Source organism: Meleagris gallopavo, chromosome 6 (genome assembly GCF_000146605.3).
Source record: "Meleagris gallopavo isolate NT-WF06-2002-E0010 breed Aviagen turkey brand Nicholas breeding stock chromosome 6, Turkey_5.1, whole genome shotgun sequence".
NCBI classification, from domain to species: domain Eukaryota; kingdom Metazoa; phylum Chordata; class Aves; order Galliformes; family Phasianidae; genus Meleagris; species Meleagris gallopavo.
In genome coordinates this window covers 36,514,595-36,536,805 of record NC_015016.2, presented here as the reverse complement: position 1 = coordinate 36,536,805, position 22,211 = coordinate 36,514,595, and the positions used below count along the sequence as shown (strand labels likewise).

General features: G+C 39.4%; 1 protein-coding gene across 3 annotated transcripts in view; it reads right to left on the bottom strand.

Moving 5' to 3' along the window:
• The window catches only part of RARB (retinoic acid receptor beta), a 311,624-nt gene that overhangs the window by 60,275 nt on the left and 229,138 nt on the right, over positions 1-22,211 (bottom strand). For 2 of the 3 annotated variants that reach the window (XM_031553940.1, XM_003207191.3), the window contains one exon: positions 6,879-7,027. In XM_031553940.1, the coding sequence (XP_031409800.1) occupies positions 6,879-7,027 (149 nt within the window). The remainder of the gene's footprint in view (positions 1-6,878; positions 7,028-22,211) is intronic. The other variant, XM_010712869.2, reaches the window with a different exon arrangement.

The following is a 22,211-nucleotide window of genomic DNA, read 5'->3' as shown; positions in this document are numbered from 1 at the left end:
CTTTTTTTTTTTTTTAATTTTTAAACATATTTGAAAAACTTAAATCTTAAGTAGTTACAGCATTTGAAACAATTAGGCCTCCTCTGATCATATGACATATATAAAAACTCCAAGTTTGTAGCACTGCATTTATATCGCTTGCAATTCCTTCCGCATCTTCCTGTACATGGTCCTGCTTCTTGCAAGTGGCACTGCTTTCTGCAAACAAATGGCTTTGAACATTGCTATGCTGCAAAATACTCAGCATTTAAGATCAGTTGGTCTTAACAGTATGCAGAAATATAACTCAAAATACATTTTTCATCTTCTGAAAAATGATAGTTGATATAGCTAAAACTAGGAGCAATTTTCCATGATTTGAGGAATTTTTCATAGCTGTGCATGAGTGACAGCATGCATCTCTACTGCCTGCACTGTCACTTACTAATGCAGCTTAAATGGAGACGAATACAGCTTGATCATTCAAGCTGATCTATATTTTTCTTTGAACTGATGGAAGCTTTTACAATGGCATCACTGCAAACAATATTACTTCTTTCCCTGATACAAATCATATGCTTTCTATAATCAAATATTTAAGGCTTAGAAAAAAAGCACTTTCAACTTTACATTTCTTACTTTTTCTTTCATTTGTAGTTGATTAGAACGTGCCAGAAGAAAGAAAACAAGCAAATTATAGAACACTGGCAAACTCATTTTAAGATGTTTGCTTTTATTTTTAGTGCTAGGTAACTCAGAAAATTTGATGTCTGGATCCTTAATTTCCAGTAAAGGGGCATAAATACAAACATAAATATAATTACATTATAGCTGGAAGCTAACATGTGCAAAAGTGTGGATACCAGAAAGAAATGCTGCTTAAGATCCCTCTACAGTACCAGAACTGCCTCAAAAAATGCACATCTGTCCTCATATGATGTAATAGGCATTACTAAAAGAAAAAGGCATCTGTCCTGAAGGATACTGTTCCATAAACAGAACACTGATACAACAGTCCCTAAAATATTTTAGGCCACTCATCAACATTTCCTGCAGACTAAAGCATATCCTTGCCACTGAACTCTAAATAAATCAAATCAAAACCTTTTCCACTTTCAGTCTGTAGAATTTTGTAAATCAGTTGTTGACCTGCAGTGACCATGGATTCATGGACTGCAACAGGGAAACTCCAACAATATGAGAGTCCAGAGGGACAAAACCATGGAGGACATCCTGGGGATTACTAACAAAGCTTATTATTTAGGTACCTAACCAAATGACTCATGGGGACAGGCTGCCCCAGTGCAGATCTAATTTAGATTCTCTGAATGACTCAGCAGAGGAAGTTCTCTCTCTCCACTGACTGGAGAGGCTCAGAGCTAAGACTTCCAAGTTAGGTAACTGATTTTGGTCCCCCAGCTGAGTGATAGAGCTACCTCCAGTGCACTGGTATGCAAGCAAGGAAGGACTAGTAGCATGACAGCTTTTCTCTCATCATCCACTGGGATCAGCAAATTTGGATAAAGCAAAAACTGTTTGATTTTCTCCTCTTCCCTTTTCTTCCCCTTCCTCTCTTCTCCTCTTCCCCCCCCCCCACCTTTCCCTTCCCTTTCCCCTTCTCTTCCCTCATATTATGCGTATCTTATCTTTTTTTTGAGTTAGTCTACAGAATTATTGACCTAAATTTCGATGTTTATATCAACAGCTATTCTCCAAACCACTTAAAATCTTTGCAATTAAAAAAATAAGCATTTGAGTCAGAAAGGAGTCACAGCTAAAACACCCCTGAAAATATGGTGGCTATCCTACATTAGGTGCATTTTCTTAAGAGAACTCTGATGTTATTCTTTTACAATAAAAGATAATCTGTGATCACTCAGAATAGAATTAGTACATTTTTGTCCACTAGCAGCAGCCATCGGCAGAGAGGCACCTTGATCATTCAGGCAAAACTCTTGGACCGTAAACCTACTCTCTTTTATGTTGCATTTTTTTCTCTTCGGAACTCCTCTGGGTATCTTTGCTGCCCACTGAATTCAAACCAGGAATCCAGGCAGGGCTGCCAGCAGAGGAATGCTGTCTTTTAAATGCTCAGAACAAGGGACAAGGCTTTAGGAGACAGCTGAATTTGCCAGAACATCAGCTTCTCCTCATTGCCCACACAGTGATGGCATTGTTTGAGAAACCAGCCCACAACACTCAATCTCTCTTTTTGCAAACCCAGCTACAATGATGAATAAAGTCATGCCCAAAGAGTTGAGCATTCAGTGGCAGCCCTATAACCACTTGTACCAGCTGGATAAATCCAAGCCGCTCATTTTGTATGGAATTTGTTTGCATGCTATCTAGCAACGCCCAGAGACCAAGAAAAAAGAAAGTTTTTAGAAGTCTTCAACTGAGGTCATAAAACACACAAATTCCAAAACCCGCCTTTGAAATGCCACACCGTTTACAAAATGGAAAAGCTGTAAATAAGTTTAATATTGTAAATGTGTTGTATTTTACTCTTAAAAAGATGGGTTGGCTCTGGAATTTCCACAGAACACAAGAGCACTGTGAAGATTGGCTTGATTTTGAGATTTTAATATATACAAAGCCATTAACAGACTAAAATGCACATCAGTCTTTTGCATTATCACACTCAGAAATAAACAAGCCAAGATTCTTACTATTTAATTGGTTTAAAATAAAAATAATAAAAAATACCCTGACTGTTCAGTATGGCTGATCAAATAAAAAAAACCTCTTTTTTTAATAAGATACCAAATTTGCACAAGTGTCCCATTTTCAAATTTGGAAGGCAAGAAGTCAGGTACTCTAAACCTATAATCACTGAATTTTCAGCACGAACATATTAAAATTAGAAAACGAAATCTCTTAACATTATTTAGACAGCTTCTAAACTTCCACTGTGGTTCATAAGTGCATACTATGAAACACACCAGCCTCAAAAAACCTAAGCATATGATCCTGAAATAAGCTATAGAACATTATTTCTAGTGGGGGGCAGCACTGCAGACATTGGTCAAGAGTAAAACAGAAGGATCACTTTAAAAAGCAGGGTTTAAAATATGTGAAAAGAGAAAGCATTTGGCAAAGGAGAATGGGAGACTGCTCCTGGGTTCCTAAAACAATAAGGTCCAAAGATGACAGTGTGGAGAAAAAGGGCAAGAAAGAAGCAGAGAAGGCACCAAGCTGAAATCTAAAAACCACACAAGAAGACCACAGCTAGAGTTTGACAATGAAGGCAGCTGAGTGTAGATCCTGGGACCAACAGGACAACGTGTTGTGTGAGTTACAGAGCAGATTAGCAATGATGTCATGGCATGATGTCTGAAAAACACAGTGAGATGGAAAGTTCTGTCCTCAGGAAATCTGCATCCACAGTAGCAATCAGCCAAGCAAGAGGCACACCAGGTACAGACAGGAGGGGATGCAGTTAGAGTGGAGGTAGTTTTGGAAATCAACCATGGGCAGGTGACAGCTGAGAGAAATTAAAAGTTTCCACTGCAGTGTTTCCCTGGTTCCCCAATGGAGCATCTCAGTGTCTTAATGGCCAGTCACAGCTCTCCAAAGGCTCATGGCTAGAAGGGTCTCCATTAAGTACATGCCCTTCATTAGCAGAATATTGCTTTTGGCTCACAGGGCATTGGACTGTGAGCTGCACTGTAAAACAGTTCAGTAGCTGATGCTTTTGGGACAGAAAACTAAGGAACTGAACCTCAGGGAACAATATCAGCAAATGGATAAAAGAGTCATTTAGGGGAGCGTTAAATAAACAGTAAACTAAGTAAGAGGAGACTGTAAAGAGCCCTGAAAACCAAGAAAATGAAAGGCTGCCGAACCAAAGGCGATAATAAACCCAAAATCTCAAGGACAGAAAGCTGTCCCTTTGCACTAGAAGGAAATGCTAATGATCACCTTCATGGCAGCTTCACCAGCAACTCAGAACAGAAAGGGAAAGGAGGACCAGACAGAAAACCAGAAGAAAACTAACGGAGAGCTATCACAGAAAAACAAAAGGAACAGGGCTCTAATTAGAGAGAGAAATATGGTATGAGGGGAATTTTCTTTTTGTATTTCCAATGAGAAACAAGACTGCCAAGAATTTGAAAGGAAAGGTAAATGAGTCAGAAAGGAAAAGGGAAAGGGCTCGAGAAAAGGATCTCAGAGAAGAGGAAAGTCCAGTGCAAGAGGAAAAAATGAATGAAGGTCTAGTAAATCAGGTGCAGAAAGAAATGCAACCCAGTGATCAGAAAGTGAGGTTACATCTCCATATCCCAACATATTTTGAAATGTTAGTCAACTGCAGTGAAATGGCAAATATTGTAAATTTGCAAGAAAATAAAGTTCTTTTGAAATTGCATGGAAATATGTGTTCAAGCAAAGAAAAAATAAATATATGTATTTGTTAATGAGAAGAAAGGTAGAACATGAGTTCTTATTATCATTTTCTGACTTATCAGAAAAACAGCATGAAACTACAACACTGTGCAAAAGCCATCAGTGAAATTTGTACTTTCTAAAAACCAGGGTTAACCAACTGAAAAACAGAGATCCACAGAAAATGAGACTTCCCCAGTAGTGATGGACAATTATGAGTGTTTACTTAAACTCACAAAGTAACTTGATAGATTTTTGCACAAGGGCGAAAAGAAGTGTGAAGACAGAACTGATAGTTGGAATGTAGGGTGAAGGTAGACTTGGGTACAGGTGGGAACCTAGGTCGTTAGAAAGCTGCAAGGCAGCAGCTTCTCAAGGTACAGGAGCAAACAAAGAGGAAAGATAAAGGAAAATAAACTAAGTGGTCTAAAAGGACTCAAAAAGGGCAATGTTCTTTGGAGAAAAAGTAGAAATTGTCAGTGTAGAAGTTTCTGCAGCTATTTTTTTTTGGTGTTTTGGTCACATATTACTGTCTGCTGATATCCAGCACATCCCTTCTGTTGATCTGAAAGCTCAAACAACTCTGAACAGCAAACACAGCACCTTACTGCCCATTGGCTGGCTCACTGTGTTATTTGCCAGCCCCTGGCACTCACTAAGGATGGTGATTCAATCAGTGGCATAAGCTTTTTAAATCTTAGTCAAACATGTTGAAGAGCTCGTGTCAGCTACTCCAAATATTACCAGTCTTAAGCAATCATATCATTGATTTGGAATCCTTTTTGTTTCTCATACGCTTACAGGTTTCATATGTAATTCATCTCTTAAAAAAAAAAAAGGAAAACAAACAAACAAACAAACACTGAAAAAACCGGCAGCTACTGCTAACTGTTGAATTATCCCATCCTACAAATTAACAAATAAATGAACACGGTTTTGTTGTTAAATGGCAATGAATAACAGCTACTACCTTACAAGATTAATTTCTTCATGTATTTTGACAAGTGTGGTCTTAATTATTTACGAAAATGCTTTGCAGTATGCCAATAAAAGCCCCACCGTATATCCTAGCGTATTTTTCAAAAATAATGAAGTCTTAGGAACATGTGACCTTTCTGCCACAGTCTGCAATTACATCTGTGCTTAGAGTAAGTCTGTAGGTGAGCAAATGACGCCACCATTTGTGTGTTAGCATCTGCGTGTGATGAGACTTCCCATTAAATGAAATCAGCTGGAGCATATTCTTACCATAGCTTTTCTTAACAGACACTTAAAATTCAGTAGTTTTGTGGCATGCAAAAGATACAGACAATATCCAAGGAAAACCTCAATATAAAAAGCGATTCTAAAGCAGAGATGAGTTTCAATGCTTACTTTCACTATCTCAGTATCTGAAGTTATAGAACAGTGGGAAAACCAGATTCTCATCCAATAGTTTTCCGCCTAAAGACACAAACCCAGAACTATGATATATTTAATGTCACTACAAAAGGCCAATGGTGTGGAAGATGTTGTAGGATGAAAGAATAAAGTAAAAATGCCTAACTGCACAGTATCTGAAAGATTTTACTATTCTTGATACAAATAAACCAGCAAAACATCTTTTATTACTTACTCTAGTAACTTTATTAATATATATGTAGCAGCTGTCACATTTTCATCAGGCCTCAGGATCTTCACTGCACTAAACACTAGACAACTATTCTAATCTGAAGGATTAGAAGTACAGATATTATGTCTAGTTGTTAGAAAAGAACATCATGTCAGGGTACAAAGACAACCATGAGGCCATTTGGGACATATCTTTTCTTTATCACTTTTTGCACTATATTTTTCCTTGCACACATGTTGTTCACTGTGTATTCACTTCTAATTACTGCCATCTACACACAGTTTAGTTGATAATGCTTCTCTGATATGTATCTCATCTTTAAATACATCTTCTGCTTTGGAATTGCATATTGGTTGCAATATCATATCATAATGTGATATTGCATATCATATATTACTGCATCCTACGGAACATTCATTCATACTCTGACAATTGTGGCATTAGAAAAAGCTAGCAAATGTGCCAGCACTGCCAGATTACATTTTGCGAATGCCATTCTGCTAATCTTCAAACTCCCAATTTGATTTGAAATTAGTTAGACTATGCAAAAAATTTCCACATAATCAGGTCCTTCTCCCACAGAAATAGCAAGGCTCAGAGAACAACTATATGAGTTCTTAAGGTACACTTATAAATGGATAATGAAGAGTCTTAAAGCATTATCACTTTTTATTTGATTAGCTCTGCATCTGCAACCACATTCTGATGTTAGTCAATGCTTATGAAAGTCCCTGAAAGACATACTTTGGCAGGAGTTACAGAGGAAAAGAATTCCAGGAATGATGGTCATTTATTTGGCTTTACTCATGTATCAGAATTAATTCACACAAGCAACTTCACTGCCTAGTCCCTCCCAAAACCAAAATGCATTACTATAAAAAGAAAGGGAGACAGTGGCACTCACCTTACATCCCTCACAAGCACTGACACCATAGTGATATCCAGATGATTTGTCTTGACAGACAAAACAGGGCTTGTAAACACGCGGGGGTGGAAGTGGTGAAGGAGGGCTTGGAACAAGTTCCTCAGAACTGGTGCTCTGAGTTTCAACTGCTAAAAAGAAAAAAGGAATATAAATGAATGACTCATGAATGAATTTCAAATAATCAGTCATTTACTGTATTACAATGATCAAACTGGCTCATTCCTGTCTTTGTTGAATAAAAAATTAGAAACAAAAAAAGGCAACTAGGGACAGAAGTATACGCTGTACACTCAACAGTGTATTTTAAACTATCTGGGATGTAAAGTGTCATGATCCAGCTACTAAACACCAAAAAAGCTTCATCTCACTTCAGATACACAGCTTAATTATTTTAAAAGGCCCCAGAAATGGAAAGCCTTGGGCTCACCTTCTGCTTTTAGCTTACGGAATTACATGGGATCCATGTGTGTACACTGGATATCAACCTTAAATGCAAAACCAAGGTATGTGTGTTTCCAATCCACCACTGGTTTTGGATGAGCTTTACATCTTTTGCCATTGTCTACAATTTTGCATGTGCAATTCCACCACAAAAAGATACGAAAATGGATCAGGACATATGTAAAGAGGCAAGTGAATAAGACCCAAAGTGAAAATTACCGGAATAAGTAATTTCTGTTGTTGTTCATCAGTAAAACCAGCACAATCCAGTAACACTTCCTTATCAACTCTACGATTTGTAGCATCAGGAAACCTCTCTGAGAAAAAGCTATTAGATATTATGACCCCATGTCCTTTATTGCCTTAATATTTCTGGATGGCCATTTGTTTTGAACTTGCTAGAAAGCCAACCATCCTTTTCAGTGAGAGAACATGAAAGCTCTGTGATGTGAGATAAGACACGTGAACTAGATCTTTTCAGAACATCTGCATTAGTTTTCTGTGATATGCTGTCATCATTCCTCACATTTATGGTGGATGTGCAATACATTTCCATGTTTCACCTAGCTGTTCTGCTGTTCCTCAGATAAATCCCTCCAACTTTTCAACAGATACACAGAAATGACAGAATCTGTGAACTCAGATCTATCCAGAAATATTAGGCACTATCTGCACAGCTAAATCTCCAGAGCACTACCAGCAGGCCCTAAAGAATATTACTCAATGGAAAATCCGAGACAAGATTTACTGTACATGGTATTTTTCAGATTACTGAGATGATACATTTGTATTAAACCCATGATTCATTGTCAACTCAAGTTCTTCAAAATTCAAAGAGAGAATCACAGCACATGATACGACTTCTGATTACTTGTTGGGGAAGGGACAATTTCTGCCATTTTTACTTGGGTTAAACAACCATCAACTTCAAGGACGCAAGAAAGTAAATGCTGGAGTGGAGTGTTACAGGCACTGATTTTAAGCACAGAAATATCTTTTCAACAGGACCAATTTATTTATATATGTAACAATAGGAAGGTTTGTGTGGAAAAACAGAAAAGTAAAATAACATGTGACTCAATAAATCTTCGTGTTAAAACAATGTCTAGAACCATACTTAACTGTTTCAGCATTAAACATGCTTAACTTCGACAAATCAAATATCTGCAGCTTCCTACTGGACCAAGAAAACTTTAATGAGCTTTTTTGTTAATGAAAAAAGAAGCGAGAACAATCATTTCTTCTCAATAGTAATTTTTGGTATTTAAGAGAGACACGGAGTGCTCCGTTATTGATTTCTGCACAGTCATCCTGCTTAAATCAATAATCTATTAGTACTTCTAAATTAAAGTCAGATTCATCAAATGCCCTTGAGAGTCCTCAAACATTCTGTGTCTTATTTCACGCTAGCACAAGTATTATAGTGGTTTCCAATCAGTCTCAGAATGATAAAATTTTAGTTTAAAACTCTAATATCAGCAGACAATGTGTTTCGTATTAGCTCATTCAATTCTCCCAGTCAGTCTGAAAGGCGGTTTTTAGGCTTCCCTTGGGAAAACAAGGTTGTGTCATTCAATAAAACAACCACACTCCCACAATCCTTCTGTGATTTTGGTTTGTGAAAAGCAGTCTATGAGGAATAATGCCGACACACTTCTGTTTTTTCAACAATCTCATTGTAAACAAGCCCCAGGATCTAATAGTGACGTTCACAGAGTAAACCATATGTACAATGCAGGTCTGTCGGGCACTGGCCAAGCACCAGCAACCTGGGTTGCTCAGAAGAGATTAACCAACCAGCTCAGTTCATAAAGGAAGAAAGAAAAAGTGGTCAACAGCTGACAATCTGAAGATGCCATTGCAGGTTTACTTTTTTTTCTGGAAAACTTGAGAGTGAAAAACCCAGAAAAAAAAACAAACCAAAGATGCGCCTCAAAACACTCAGATATATATGCTACTGGAAAAGCTGAACCTACTCAATGCAATACTTGTGTCAGATGAACAACTGCCTAGAGAGTTTAGGAACATTTGATCCTAGACAAGATGTATGAGGTTTTGGGAGCAGAAATTCTACTCCTAGTTGTCTTCTGACTCATTGTTCTTCCTTGGATTTAGCCTTTTAAACTCTGTATTTGAAAATATACATACTGCCAGTGTGGAAATGCAGAAGGTGCAGAAGCTTGTAGTGACTGAAGCTCACTGGGTTTTGAGCACTAGTTTTGTGTCACATGGATGGCTACTGGAAAAACAGCAGTGGAACTCGTTTTCATCTATGCATGCCTGCACATGGAAGCTAAAAAACACACCAAAAAAAGAAGCATAGAGGGGGACACAGATGACATTTCCAAAAAGTCAAAGTTTGGAAATTTTTCAATTAGTCTTAGAATTTTAGGAACAGTTCAGTCAAAGTAACTTCTTTGATGCTCTGCACCCTTATCCTGTAGGCAGTGACACTGCTCACCTGAGAAAACAGAGCCCAAGCACAGTGCAGAACACCTGAATGCTGCCAGAGCACACAGGGGCTGGCAAACAATAGGTCACTTCACCATTCCTAAGATGTCTGAAATATTTCTAAAGGTTAGATAAAGTAGCAGATAAGATCTTGAAAAGCACAGCGTGCTTTGCGAGAGCTAATTTACTGCCAGCTAAACCATGTTGACAGATAGAGGTATTTCACTTTGTGACCAAGTAGAAGCAGGCATTATGAAATGCCTTTCGTTTCACCAGGAACCTCGATTATTAAGCTAGTATGTTAACGCACACTTTGGACAGTTGAGTCTTAAAAGAATAAGAAGTTGTAAAGCAAATGGCATTTCCTGGATAGCCTCAAGGGAATTGTGAATACTGAGCTCAGGGTCCCTGGTGGGAAGCAGCAATTTCAGCTAATTAGGGTGAATAGCAAAGTGTTGCATTTGGTCAAAACATTCTGTTAACCCTCATTTTTGTTGGCACCAACAAGAGTCTGGATTTTTTGCCTTTTTTTTTTTTTTATTTGAATTCTCTGCAGGAGTGCAAGGCACACAGCTCACATACATTAGGCAGAAAGTCAAAGGAAACGCCAAAGTTCAACTAAAGTACAAGTAATTAGAACCAGATTCTCTGCTGCTTGTATGTGTGCATTTGATTGTAGAAGTTATTTATAAGCCTCCAAACATTTGAAAAATAACTATATACTGTAGATCATTTAATTTTTATGTCTAGTCTGGAAAAAAAAAGTCTGCTTTTAATCATCTTCCAGGAAAGAGCCAGGAACTGGGAAAGTGGGTCTCAATTGTTTCAATACAAATTTCTCTCTTTCATGTGCCACATAAAACTGTACTATAAAATTAAATCCAAAATATCATTGACTCAACCCCCTGCCCCAATTTTTTTTAAATAAAAAACCTCTTTGAATTTGTCATGCTTAAATAGTTTGCATTGTTACGAGGGTTTTAAAAAAAAAAACTGTTGTTTGGAAGACAGACAAGAGGGGGAAGAAAAAAAAAAGTGCGAGAGAAAGAAAACATTATGGTGGAGACTTGCCAGCCTTGACTTAGTAACCTGGCCATGACCTTCCAGCGAGTGTGTGTTTGACCCGGTCACACATGACTCTGGCTGCGGACTGTTGCTGGGTTATAAGTCCCAGATATTTTTACCATATATACAACAGGTGCAGATCAGAGACAACAGAAAGATGAAAAACAAAATCTTCGCTTTGCATGAAGACCCTGATTTTCTCTCTTTCAAAGCAAACAGCAAAGGCAAAGAAGTCGGGGTACTATTTCACTTTATTGACATCTCTATACTCGATCGCTCTTCTACATGACAATTTACTGCAGGGAGGTCGAGTGGGCTGAGGGCAGGAAGAAAGAGGAAAAGGCTCAGGGGAAACAACATGCCAAATGTTGATCAACTTGCACTGAATTACCACATCCAAAACACAATCAAAAATCTTCCCTCGTATGGCTGGGTATGCAGTGAAGTTCTGGAAGGAATGTTTTTTATTAGAGTGAACACAACATACCTGGATTATAAAACATAGGCTGCCACGATAACTCCACATTGAGATATTACTATCAGAGTTTTCAGAAGTACTTAACATCTTTCACATTTTAGGGTTTCTTTTTCATTACTTGTGTCTTGCTAGCTGTGCACATCTGTCTTAAAGCCATGATGTTAAACGTAAGTTATTTTACTTAATTCCTCATTACAATTTTTCCAGCTTAAATTTTAATCAAGCCATAGCTCAACTCTACAGGACAGTCTACATCTTAAAAGAAAAAAGGCACGTTTTGGCCTTGAAAGACAGGTTTGGTTTTACTATGAAAAAGGGTCTTTTTCAACAGGGACGTCAAAAGTCTATACTTTATGATTCGGCTTTTACTTGAGGGTGCCCAATCCCAAACGATCTCTTTGTTATCTGAAAAGCTAAGAGTACTGTGTACAGTTTGAGAATCCTACAGTACAATTCAAAAAACAACCAAGCTTACAAGAAGTAGAGGTTGTGGAGATCAAAAGTCCAAGTTGCAAGTTCTAGCTAATAGACAAACTGCCACAAGGTCACCCAGAAGGTGCCTCAGCCGAGGTCATTTTCAGAGCCATGCCTATGCCTATGGCATGGCTCCTGCTGCCAACAGCTATCTCGGACAAGGTGCAAGCTCTGATAGAGGCAGCCCACTTGGCAGAAGTCTCTAAAGCTGAAGTGCTTTTGCTGTTAAGACTTTTGTCAGTAAAGCAGTGATAGGACAGCTGGCTCCTGTCCAGCCACAGCTGGGAGAAGAGTGGTCCCGCTGAACTCTGTCCCCAGCCTCGCAAGTACAAGGAGTAGTTAAGCACATGCTTTGATATTCTTACCCTAATGAAGTTCCAGCTACAAATTTGGCCGCACTCCACTGAAGACAAGCACACAATCAAGACAGCATTTGCTTCTCCCTATCCTTTTGCATCTCAAGTGTTTAGACTTTAGGCTGCTCCGAGCCAGGCCGCTGGTTGGCCTTAATCAGCAAAATTACAAGGTTTCAATTGCAGATGTGCAATGTTAGCCAGCAGACTAAAGTAACTTAAGTCAATGGAGTCAGTGGATACTGGTCTCAGCCATATGACAGCAGGATAGCCGACTGACGTCTTTATTTGTATCAGGTGATCAGGGCCAGAACATAAAATTCAACTTCTTACTGCCAGCACAGCAGGGCTATCCAGATATGTTTGTGGTAAATCAGAAAGCAACAATGTCTACCAGTTGCTTATCCTTTTTTTCCAGTCTAATACAATTTCTGTTCTTCAACAGCATACTCCCTTTTTCATTTGCTGCACAGATTCAGTATTCCTACAAACATCTTCTCTTGGTTGCCCAGTGAAAGATGGGTGTGTTCTGGCAATACCCTTTTCTGTTCCACCACAAATAGTCTGGTCTCTTAATTAATCCATTTCTTAAGCAAGCAAATTGAATTACCTGACTTCACAGTGCCATCTACCCTCCAGGGGCCCCATCCGCCAGCGGCCTTCCCAAGTGGCATTGCTGCACAGATCTGCCCCCGCCACCCACCCTCTGGCACGTAGCAAGGCCTGCAGTTCTCCTAACCCTGCCATATTTAGTGGCATGAGACCCTGCTCTGCACTACCTATCTAATCTACAGGCATGGTCTCCGATGCTCCAGTACTTGAATATCCCACGAGCACTCATATGTTTATCTTTGTAACACCCAAGTGAGATAAGGAAAAGGCTATTCTTTTTTACTTCAGAGATGAGAAACAGAAGCACTGACAGCCTAACAGCTTGATTTGCCTAGGTCTTAAATTCCTGGAAAAAAGCAAGCAGCACCCAAATGGGATTTTCAACAGCAACTGAGAGCCCAACTAACCATAGCTCTCACACTGCCTTCCAAATGCAGCCTTACATACCTTGCCCCAAGCTACAGATGGCATACAACACAGAGCAGGGAGCTTAATTAAATCAGTGCTCATCAGCTCTAACAGGGGACACCTCTGAGCCACTGCCCAGTTCCCAAGTCTGAGCATGCATCCAGCTCTGCAGCCGGCTGTCTGCAAGAGCCACCAGCACTGCTAGCAGGAGCTCAGGGGGGTGGTGAAAGGCTCACCTACACTTGGTGATTTCCACAGACAAGTGACAATCAACTTTCAGCAAAATGGCTGCAGCATATATTCAACTACACAGGAAAGTCCCAGCAGCAAGTAGTCAGCCCTGAGAGAATCAACAGACTGGCTGAGGTGGGAAGGGACCTCTGGGTCCATCTGGCCCAATCCCTGCTCAATCAGAGACACTCAGAGCAGATTGCCCAGGACCATGTCCAAGCAGCTTCTGATTACCTACAAGGGGCAAACCACAAACTATCGGAAGACTTTGCCAGAGCTCAGTCATCCCTCACCAAGAGGTGTTTCCTTATTTCAGATGGTGCCTGCAGCATTTGTTTGTGCCCTTCATCTCCTGATTCCTGTTCCTACACATGGTTGTTGCTCAGTAACACCCATGTTTGGGTGCTATGCCCCCACACAGGCAGAAGCAACACTAGAAGCTGCCACAAAAATCTGTCCACATGGCTCTACTGTCCAAGCCACCAGGAGACTCATCAACCACCAGGACATAAACCTGAACCTAAAAGGTTAGAAGAAAAGTGTCTGTGCTACATACTGAGCTCATCTGGTCTGGAAATTACCAGTATGTCCAACCATATATTTCTGAATAAAAACGTTTTCCTGAAATTGCTGCATCTTGTGCCCTGAAAATATTCTGGAGGCGAGCTAGAACTGCAAGTACCTCCAGTGCATCTCCCAGGAAAGTCAGGACTTCTGGCAACTACAAAATTACTTTACACATACATTAGCTACAGTGTACAGGATAGCGAGGAGGCTGCAGCCATGCTGTAAGAGCACATTCATGCACTGTAGGTTTGCTCAGCAGGGTGTTTTCAAACAAGAGCAACATCTACTCCAGAACTGCCAGCTTTGCAATGCCTAATTCTCAAGTCCTGGCTCCACTAAAAATATGGGGTACCAGCTATCTAATACAGGAGATTCATGTTCACCTGACCTCTTCAAAGAAAATTATATTGTTTTGGGGTCTGTATTTTTTAACATTTGTGTCAGCACAGCAGTTGTACATTTGGCTTTATCCATATGGGCAGCTACAGAGGAGACATGTTTACACTTGACAATTGTAGGTGGAAGCTTGCCATGATTAATCGTATTAGAGGCAAGAACTACATCTGGTTACACCGGTGCTACTCTCAGAACAGACATAATGATGCGCTAGGAACTGAGAACAGGAGTGTCTTTCGCTAAATAAATGGTTGGACAGACACCAGGAGGTGTTTCTGGGAGAGCTGGGGTGAAAGTGAGCGTGCAGACAGGATAGCCAGAGGGGCTGCAGGCACGGCGGAGCTTATAGGGCAGCAGCTCATCAGTTTGTATTAAGAGCCTACCTTCAGAATGAAAAAGAAAACATGTTACAGGGAGAAAAACAAATCGTATGGAAAACTGAAGAAAAACATCCGAAAGATGCTAGCTCCGTGGTTTTTTCGGGTCGGTGATTTTCCGCCTGGTCACTACCATGCAGAATTCCATCAATCTAGAGTGAATTTCTCATATCACTGCAAAACTGAAAAATAGGATCTTCTTTACCAAAGAAAATTATGCTCCCACTTGCGCAAAGTTCCCTTTTCCTTTGAAAATGAGCTTTTCTTACAAGCGGGGCTCTCCTTGCTTTCCCAGTGAATTCCCAACGTCAGATCCTCATCTGGAGCAAGGCGGCACAAGAAAAGCAGCTGCACTGGCTTAAAAAGGATGAGGACTTGAGCCTCTTTATTTATGAAAACAGAGCCCCTTTCTGTGACCTATCGATAACACTGTGTCACAAATTTAGCATATTTTCCCTGCAGGATCAATAATAAGAAAAAGTCACGCTGTGAGGGACAAAACACTTAAAAATAGCAGAGGTGTGATTCTTTTTTTTCAGATCAGTTTTACAGTGTCATAAACACACCAATTCCAAGAAGTAGCCTTGATTTGTAAACATATAAAATGAAGAAAGCTCAAATCCAGTCTCTTCAATAAGAAATAAAAATTGCAAGGATAATGAAATCGTTACTGTAATCTCTATATACATCCAGATATTTTACTAAGTCATAAAGTCCCCTTTTATAGTTATTAAATGCTTTACAGTACTTTGAGCACTTTTCTTTTATCTTCAGATCTTTTCAAGCATCCAAACAGAATAATCCAGAGCATTATGCTACAGGAATGAAGGAATGATTCCATTCCAGAAAGCTGGCCTCCCATCCAAGTTGGTATCAGTTTTCAGTATTACTGTGTCTGCCAAATAAATTTATTTTCTATATATTCAGTGTGTTGTTACGACACTATTTATCATGATTTTTTGCCGTGGCTTGAATCCAGCAAGAAAATGAGAGTTTTCATATCTTTAATCATGTACTACTATTATACAGTTGTTCAGTATCACATGGACAAAATGAGACTGCTGTGCTCTATTTGCTGATGCCCTAAAACTGATTTGCCATGCAGTATTTTACATGTAATTTTATTTCTCAAATTCTAGCACTATCAACTGAGGCCATTTTGATCCTTAGAAATTTTTAGATCTTAAAATTAATAGAGTGACTCAGCAAGAGCCAATTCATTGATCAAAACTACTTCAAGTAAGTACAGTCCAGTAAAAATGCTTATCATCCCAATTAATTTGTATTGCAGCCACACTGCTGGATATCACTAATTGATTTATGTACCCTCCTTTCTATTCTCATTTACAAGGGCAATTATGAACTCTATCGCATATGTTTAAATGGGTTATATTAGGATAATATCTAGAAGCTGGACTGCTGAGCTTGAAGTCTTTAAGAACAGGTGAATTCTTTAATGGGCTCACTATCAATCTGCTACAAACAGCCTATAACCTTTAAGGCAGAACACGACACTAATATTTCAATTTTCATGGGCATTTTGGGGTTGACTGCAATGATGAGCTCGAACAGTATTTTTAATTGTTTTAAAAATGGCATAATATAGGCAGTAATAAACACTTACAAATTAGCATTATACCAGCCACTGCTCTCTGCAAAGCATGGTTTCTATAAACAAGTTAAAACGCATACATCTGTAAATAATAAGTATAAGTATGCTGAATTTAATGAATAAGGGCACTAAAAGAAATTGAACAGTAGGGGTTCAGCAATTAGAGTAACTGCCCATTTTATTAAAAATGTATTGTTTCCAGCTTTCACTTTAGAAGGCCTTTATTGCTCTGCTAATTCTGAGTTTTGATATCCTTAGAAAAGGAAGCCTATTCTTTATTTTCTTTGACAGTCTCATCACACAGTCCCTTGCCTCTTTTTATAAAGCATCAGACAATTATTAAGCTTATCTCACTGCTTGAGATCTCACTCTTGGGCCCTTGCTGCAGATTTTTTGGCACGATGCCGCTCAGAGGTACGTTTCTTCTTCAAGTAATGAATCTGCTGAACCAGCAAACCCCAAGAAGCAGCCACACACAGCCCCTTCGCAGGGCTGCAGCTTCCCAGCCCTCCAGCAGAGCAGAGGGAAGAGCATGTGTCCAGCTTTCCTGCAATGCCCCTGCAAAAGCAGGGCCGTCTGCTGAGGATGGCGAGGCTTGCGGCTGTGAAATGGAGCCGAGTATTTCCTCTTGCCATGGAGCAGCAGCTTCCTGCAGAGGACAAGGCAGAGAAAACTGAGAGAGGCAACCTCTTTGAAAGATAGTTCCCTAAAGCAAGGAGGTGTCCCAGGAAACATCTCCTCTGCTCCTGGCATCATTGCTGTGAGTCTCTGGGGTACCTGTGCTTGTACAGGTCTATTACATATATCTAGCTTTCCTCCCTAGTTACTGTTAAGACTCCATACGACTATTTTTAACACTAGCCTAATTGCACCCACATTGCTACACTGCTACAGCTGTGGGGGTTTAATTAAAACAATAAATTATTTCCACTTAGACATGACATATAACAGTAAAAAATGGCTTTCATTGCTTCGTCTTATCTGCAACAAGAAGGGTAGTCAGACGAAATTTTAACCTTACTGACATCTTCCAATGGACACATGCACACTGTGACAGGCACAAACTCTGTCTCCTCAGCATGCCAGATCAGGTCAGTGCTTTACTAAAAGCAGCACACCTCAACACATGCTCACATGAGAAATTCAAGTTCATGGAATATTTAAGAACTGAGTATCACCAATATCTGTTGAGGGAAGAAAATGAAATATACACTTTATCAAGCTGTAATGCTCGCCTGAGCAGAACCACAGTATTTCTCAACAGAATGCCTGCTAGACAAAAGATGATAACATAGTAGGGAAGATACCATGAAAATCTAAGACAGCACTGGCTTTCTTTGAAAATCAGTATCTCATCATTGTTTACATACTACTTTATATCTATCTTTTTGGATGTTTATGGGTGGGATTTACTTTCCCTTGGTGCAGCTAACCTGGCAAGCATCACCACGTCCCTGTGGCAGTTGGTGCCACAGAAGCCAAAAGCTGGGCAGGGGCTTGGTGCCTCAGAGCAAAAAGGTAGCAACACTGAGAGCAGATCTCTACTCTGCCTAGAAGATAAAAGATCAATAAAATGAGATATTCACAACAGACCAGAGCCTAGATGAGAACTGTGACTGAAGAGCTCATTTTCCAATATTCTTTTCTCTTACTCTCTACCTGTGGTGGATTTTCCTATTAATCCCTTAGAGCGAGGAATGCTCATAATTTTATCTCTGTCATCTGTGATACCGTTCTCACTCAGAAGAGAAAAAAATATGCACACACTGTAATGCTGACGAACAGACTTCTGCTAGTAGTGTTTCCCAGTTGCTTGGTGTTTCCTGTTCAATACCCACCTTCAGCCCTGAGTTTGTTTTTTTTGCCCAGCTACTCTCCTCTTGATTTACTGCATTATTCCAGACTTACAAATAGGGAAGATGTCAAATGCACTTTAAACAGTATATGACATAAAGGAATATTTCATAACAGGAAAAACTCCAAAGAGTGGGACAGGAACATTCAATCCTCACTTAGAAGCAAATTTAACACTTGATGTCTCAAGAAACTTAAGGCAAAACTTACATCTTGAAAATGGGTAATTACTTTTTCCAAGAGAGATTCAGTTCTAGAAGATCTTTGACTACTTCGCTTTAATCATTTTTTAATGTCCATAACATGATTATCCAGCATGATACATATGCACATAAGTATGTTTCACGGAATAAGCACTCTCAAGGAAAACACTTTTCTTGCCATATTTGTGAGATTTGGACCATCGTTTTCTGTATAGAAATTAAGCTTATTTGTACAAATGCTTTTCCAGTTGTCACGGCTGGAAAGATATGCCATTTAATGTAAATTCTTTCAGTACCATCTTCCTAAATTTGCAGGACAATGTTAGTGTCTCAGCTGACACTGAAAGGATTCTGAAGCCACAGCAAAGTTTAATTGACAACAACTGAGACTACACAAAAAACTGAGGATAGTATAATGAAATTGTCTGTAGGACTACCTCTTTCACTCTAAGGTCCAGAAAACTTCTAACCTGTGGCACTAGTTATTCATAGTGCATGGGACAAGACAGAGCATCATTTTAAGGAGTAAGTACAACACTGCTACAGTGCAGAGCTGTTAGTTAGAAGCAGTTTTTTTAATTTCATAGTATTTGTAAGCGTCTGACAACTAACTGTGCAGCAGCATGTATTGCCAAAAACTATACTTTATACCTACTTAAGCTTTTCACACAATAAGTTTATTATGATTTGTCTCCACTTCCCCTTCTTAGATCAGATCTTGTACAGTCTGTCACTACATATCCCTTTGGAAATTTGGGGAAATTTAGTGCTTTTTCTACACATTAACCCACGCACGTATGTTATCCAAAGAGATTTAAGAAGAGTAGCCTGTGAAAGCAAGATGCCCTCTTTGAGAAAGCTTCTCTCTGGCTAATTTACTCAGGGATCACCCAGTCCGGGCAGTCCCAGTGTACAGGCAGTGCTGGTGGGACAGGGGCACATTTAGGAAAACTCCCACACCTCCCAGACAGAGGCGATATCCTGCTGTTTGATGGCGTCCCCAGCATTTGCAAACCAGTTTGTCTGATCACTAAGTTCTATTGTTTCCTCAGATAAGCAGGGCCCCAGTGAACAATTAAAGCTTTCAATAAATAATCTGTAAGCACATTCATTTGATTTACTGTTATTTGATACAGCAGTTAGTTTCAATGGGGCACTTACTATTGATCACGTAAAGTACTACAGACAAACATGAAACACTTCCAGAACTCCATGGATTATTACTCTTTATCTGCCACTCATCTGGCTTACTTGTAATGGTTGCAAAATTTAAAATCAATAACAACAATTAGTGTTCTGTATACTCTCAGGAATGAATCATGTCAAATATGTTTTGTTACAAAAATGAAACGTTGGAGAGTGTATAAAACACGACAGACTCTTGCAAGTAGCAAAACTCTAAACAACATTTCTCCTTGTATTATAAAGTTCCCAACACAGGGGGTAGAGAAAATTTAAAAATATGTGAGTAATTTCAGTGTACCTACAAGCATACACACATCATAAAGGGACAATGGCAAGACTTTCAAAAAAAAATTAAACTATTTAGGTATACCACTTTCAGCTAAGCTGGTTAGAAAAAGGCAACACATTTTTCCTCAGAAAAGTCCAGTCTCTTGACCTCAAAAGGAGTTCTTGGTCGCTAATAATGGCAGGGCTTGCTCCTGTGTAGGGAACTGAAGATGAATGAAGTAGTCTGATTCATCCTCCTACTAGCTTTTCCTGAATAGTCCGCAACAACAACAACAACAACAACAACTGGAAATGAATTGTAAGTGGCTTATATAGGAAAAAACTCTTTCTCTTCACTTTAGAGTTATAGAAATTTGTTGTGAATCTAATGAAATGCATGGAAATAACAGTATTTTGAGATTTCAGCTAGAGCAATAATTCTAGATAATTAAAATGCAAAGCAATAAGAGAAATGTTTTATCATTAAACTGTAACCAGAGCTCTGTGTGAAGTCATCCATTCAGAAGACTTGTTTTTCATCAATTATTTGTTATTTATCTGATGTAAATATAAGAAGGTCTAATTAAAATGTATGACTCCTTATGCAGCTTCTTGTCATTAAGACCAATGAAAGCGTTCTGAAGACCATAATGAAATAATTATGTTTGCCTTTAAGAATCCTCTTCAACAACACATGGCAGTACTACACTAAATTAAAACATCAGGAACTAAATTTCTCTTGCATCTATTTCCATTTTCACTAATTATACCCTCAAGCTTTCCAATAGACCAGGCCCTAAAATTCTTTTGAAGCTGAAACAGCCTAAGGAACAGCAGCCTTCTCATAGTAATGGACTTTGATGAACAAACAAAGGTAATGCAGCCCTGGAAGCATTAATATTTCAGATAGAGTTACCACGTGAAAATATGTGTTTATTTGAAAAATGGGGTAAAAGACTGTTGGTAAAAAGCCAAATATCTGTTTCAGAGAAACTGATACTCTGATTTGATCTTATCTAATTACGTCACTCCTTCCTCACCTCTTTTGGTCAAAACCTTTTCTTTCTCTGTACAGAAACTAAGTGTAGCAGAAGCATAACAAACATGCTATTACTGGGCAGTGTCAGTGTAAAATTCTGTAACTAAGCCATGCTTTGACATTTTAGTAAATGTGAAAACAGCAACTTTGAGCAGTTGCACCTTTCATACTGGGCTCCATTTCACAGACTGAGATAGAGCTATTTTCTCAAACAGTGCCCAGACTTACAGTCCCTCCCAACAAGTAGCTCATACTTCACCCATGAAGTTCGGAAAGATCTATCCAAAACACAGGAAAATAAAAGGATTCGGATAAGGAAAAAAACAGGGAAGGATGTGAGTCAGCTCAGACTTCTTGCAGTCAGCTGACAGCTTCATTGCAAAACTTAAGAAAGATAATGGCTCCCTTCTGCCATGTTCTCAAAGAAATGAATGTGGCAAGGCATGCAAAATGTAGAAAAGCAAACAGCTCACATACCTAACCCACACAACCTGTGACAGTACGTGCAACTAAAACACACAGCTGGAATGTGCTCTCAAAATGGAGAAAGGAAGACTGAGGTTCACTGCCAGATGAGGATTTGAGAAAAGTACATCCTCCTATCAACCCCCTCATCAAAGATAATTTGCACAAACACCTGAGATACATAGGTGATTTGCCAACATTTATTCCACATCTTAAGGCTTGGCGTTCAAAGCGTGAAGTGAAAATGGGAGTGTTTGTAGAAAAGGCAGGTCTCCAAGGGTTCCCAGCCAGCCCCGAAAGAGGATCTGACATACATCAATCCAGGAATTCATCATTTTTTCCCCACAAAAGAATGAAAGAAGCAAACCGAAGAACAAAGCAATGCAAGGGAACAGTCTGAAAGATGGAGTGATGGAAGAAGAAAAGTCTCCTCAAATCAAAGGTTGAGAGACAGAAGTATGAAGCAGTGTTTAAAAGCAAACAAACAAGGACCTGATCCTAACAATAAGAAGCAAACACATGCAGGACTGTGAGCCAGGCCTTTGATTCACGCCCCAAGCCAAAAATGCAGGTTGATGGATTAGTGTTTTCTGTGAGGAATGCAAGGTTTGTTGAGAAGATAGTAGAGCTGACTAGGTTAACGTTTGTTAAGAGTTGTGCAGAAAACACAGACAAGCTGCGGGGCTCACAGGCGTTTCCCTGCATCTGGGGAAGAGCCCCCATCTCCTGACCACAGGCAGTGCCTGGGAGCAGCAAGGTTTGGGCTGGTATCGCCAGATGGCACTGTTACACAGTTTTGCAAGTCCTCTTCCTTCCTGTTCGAGTGAATGTTCA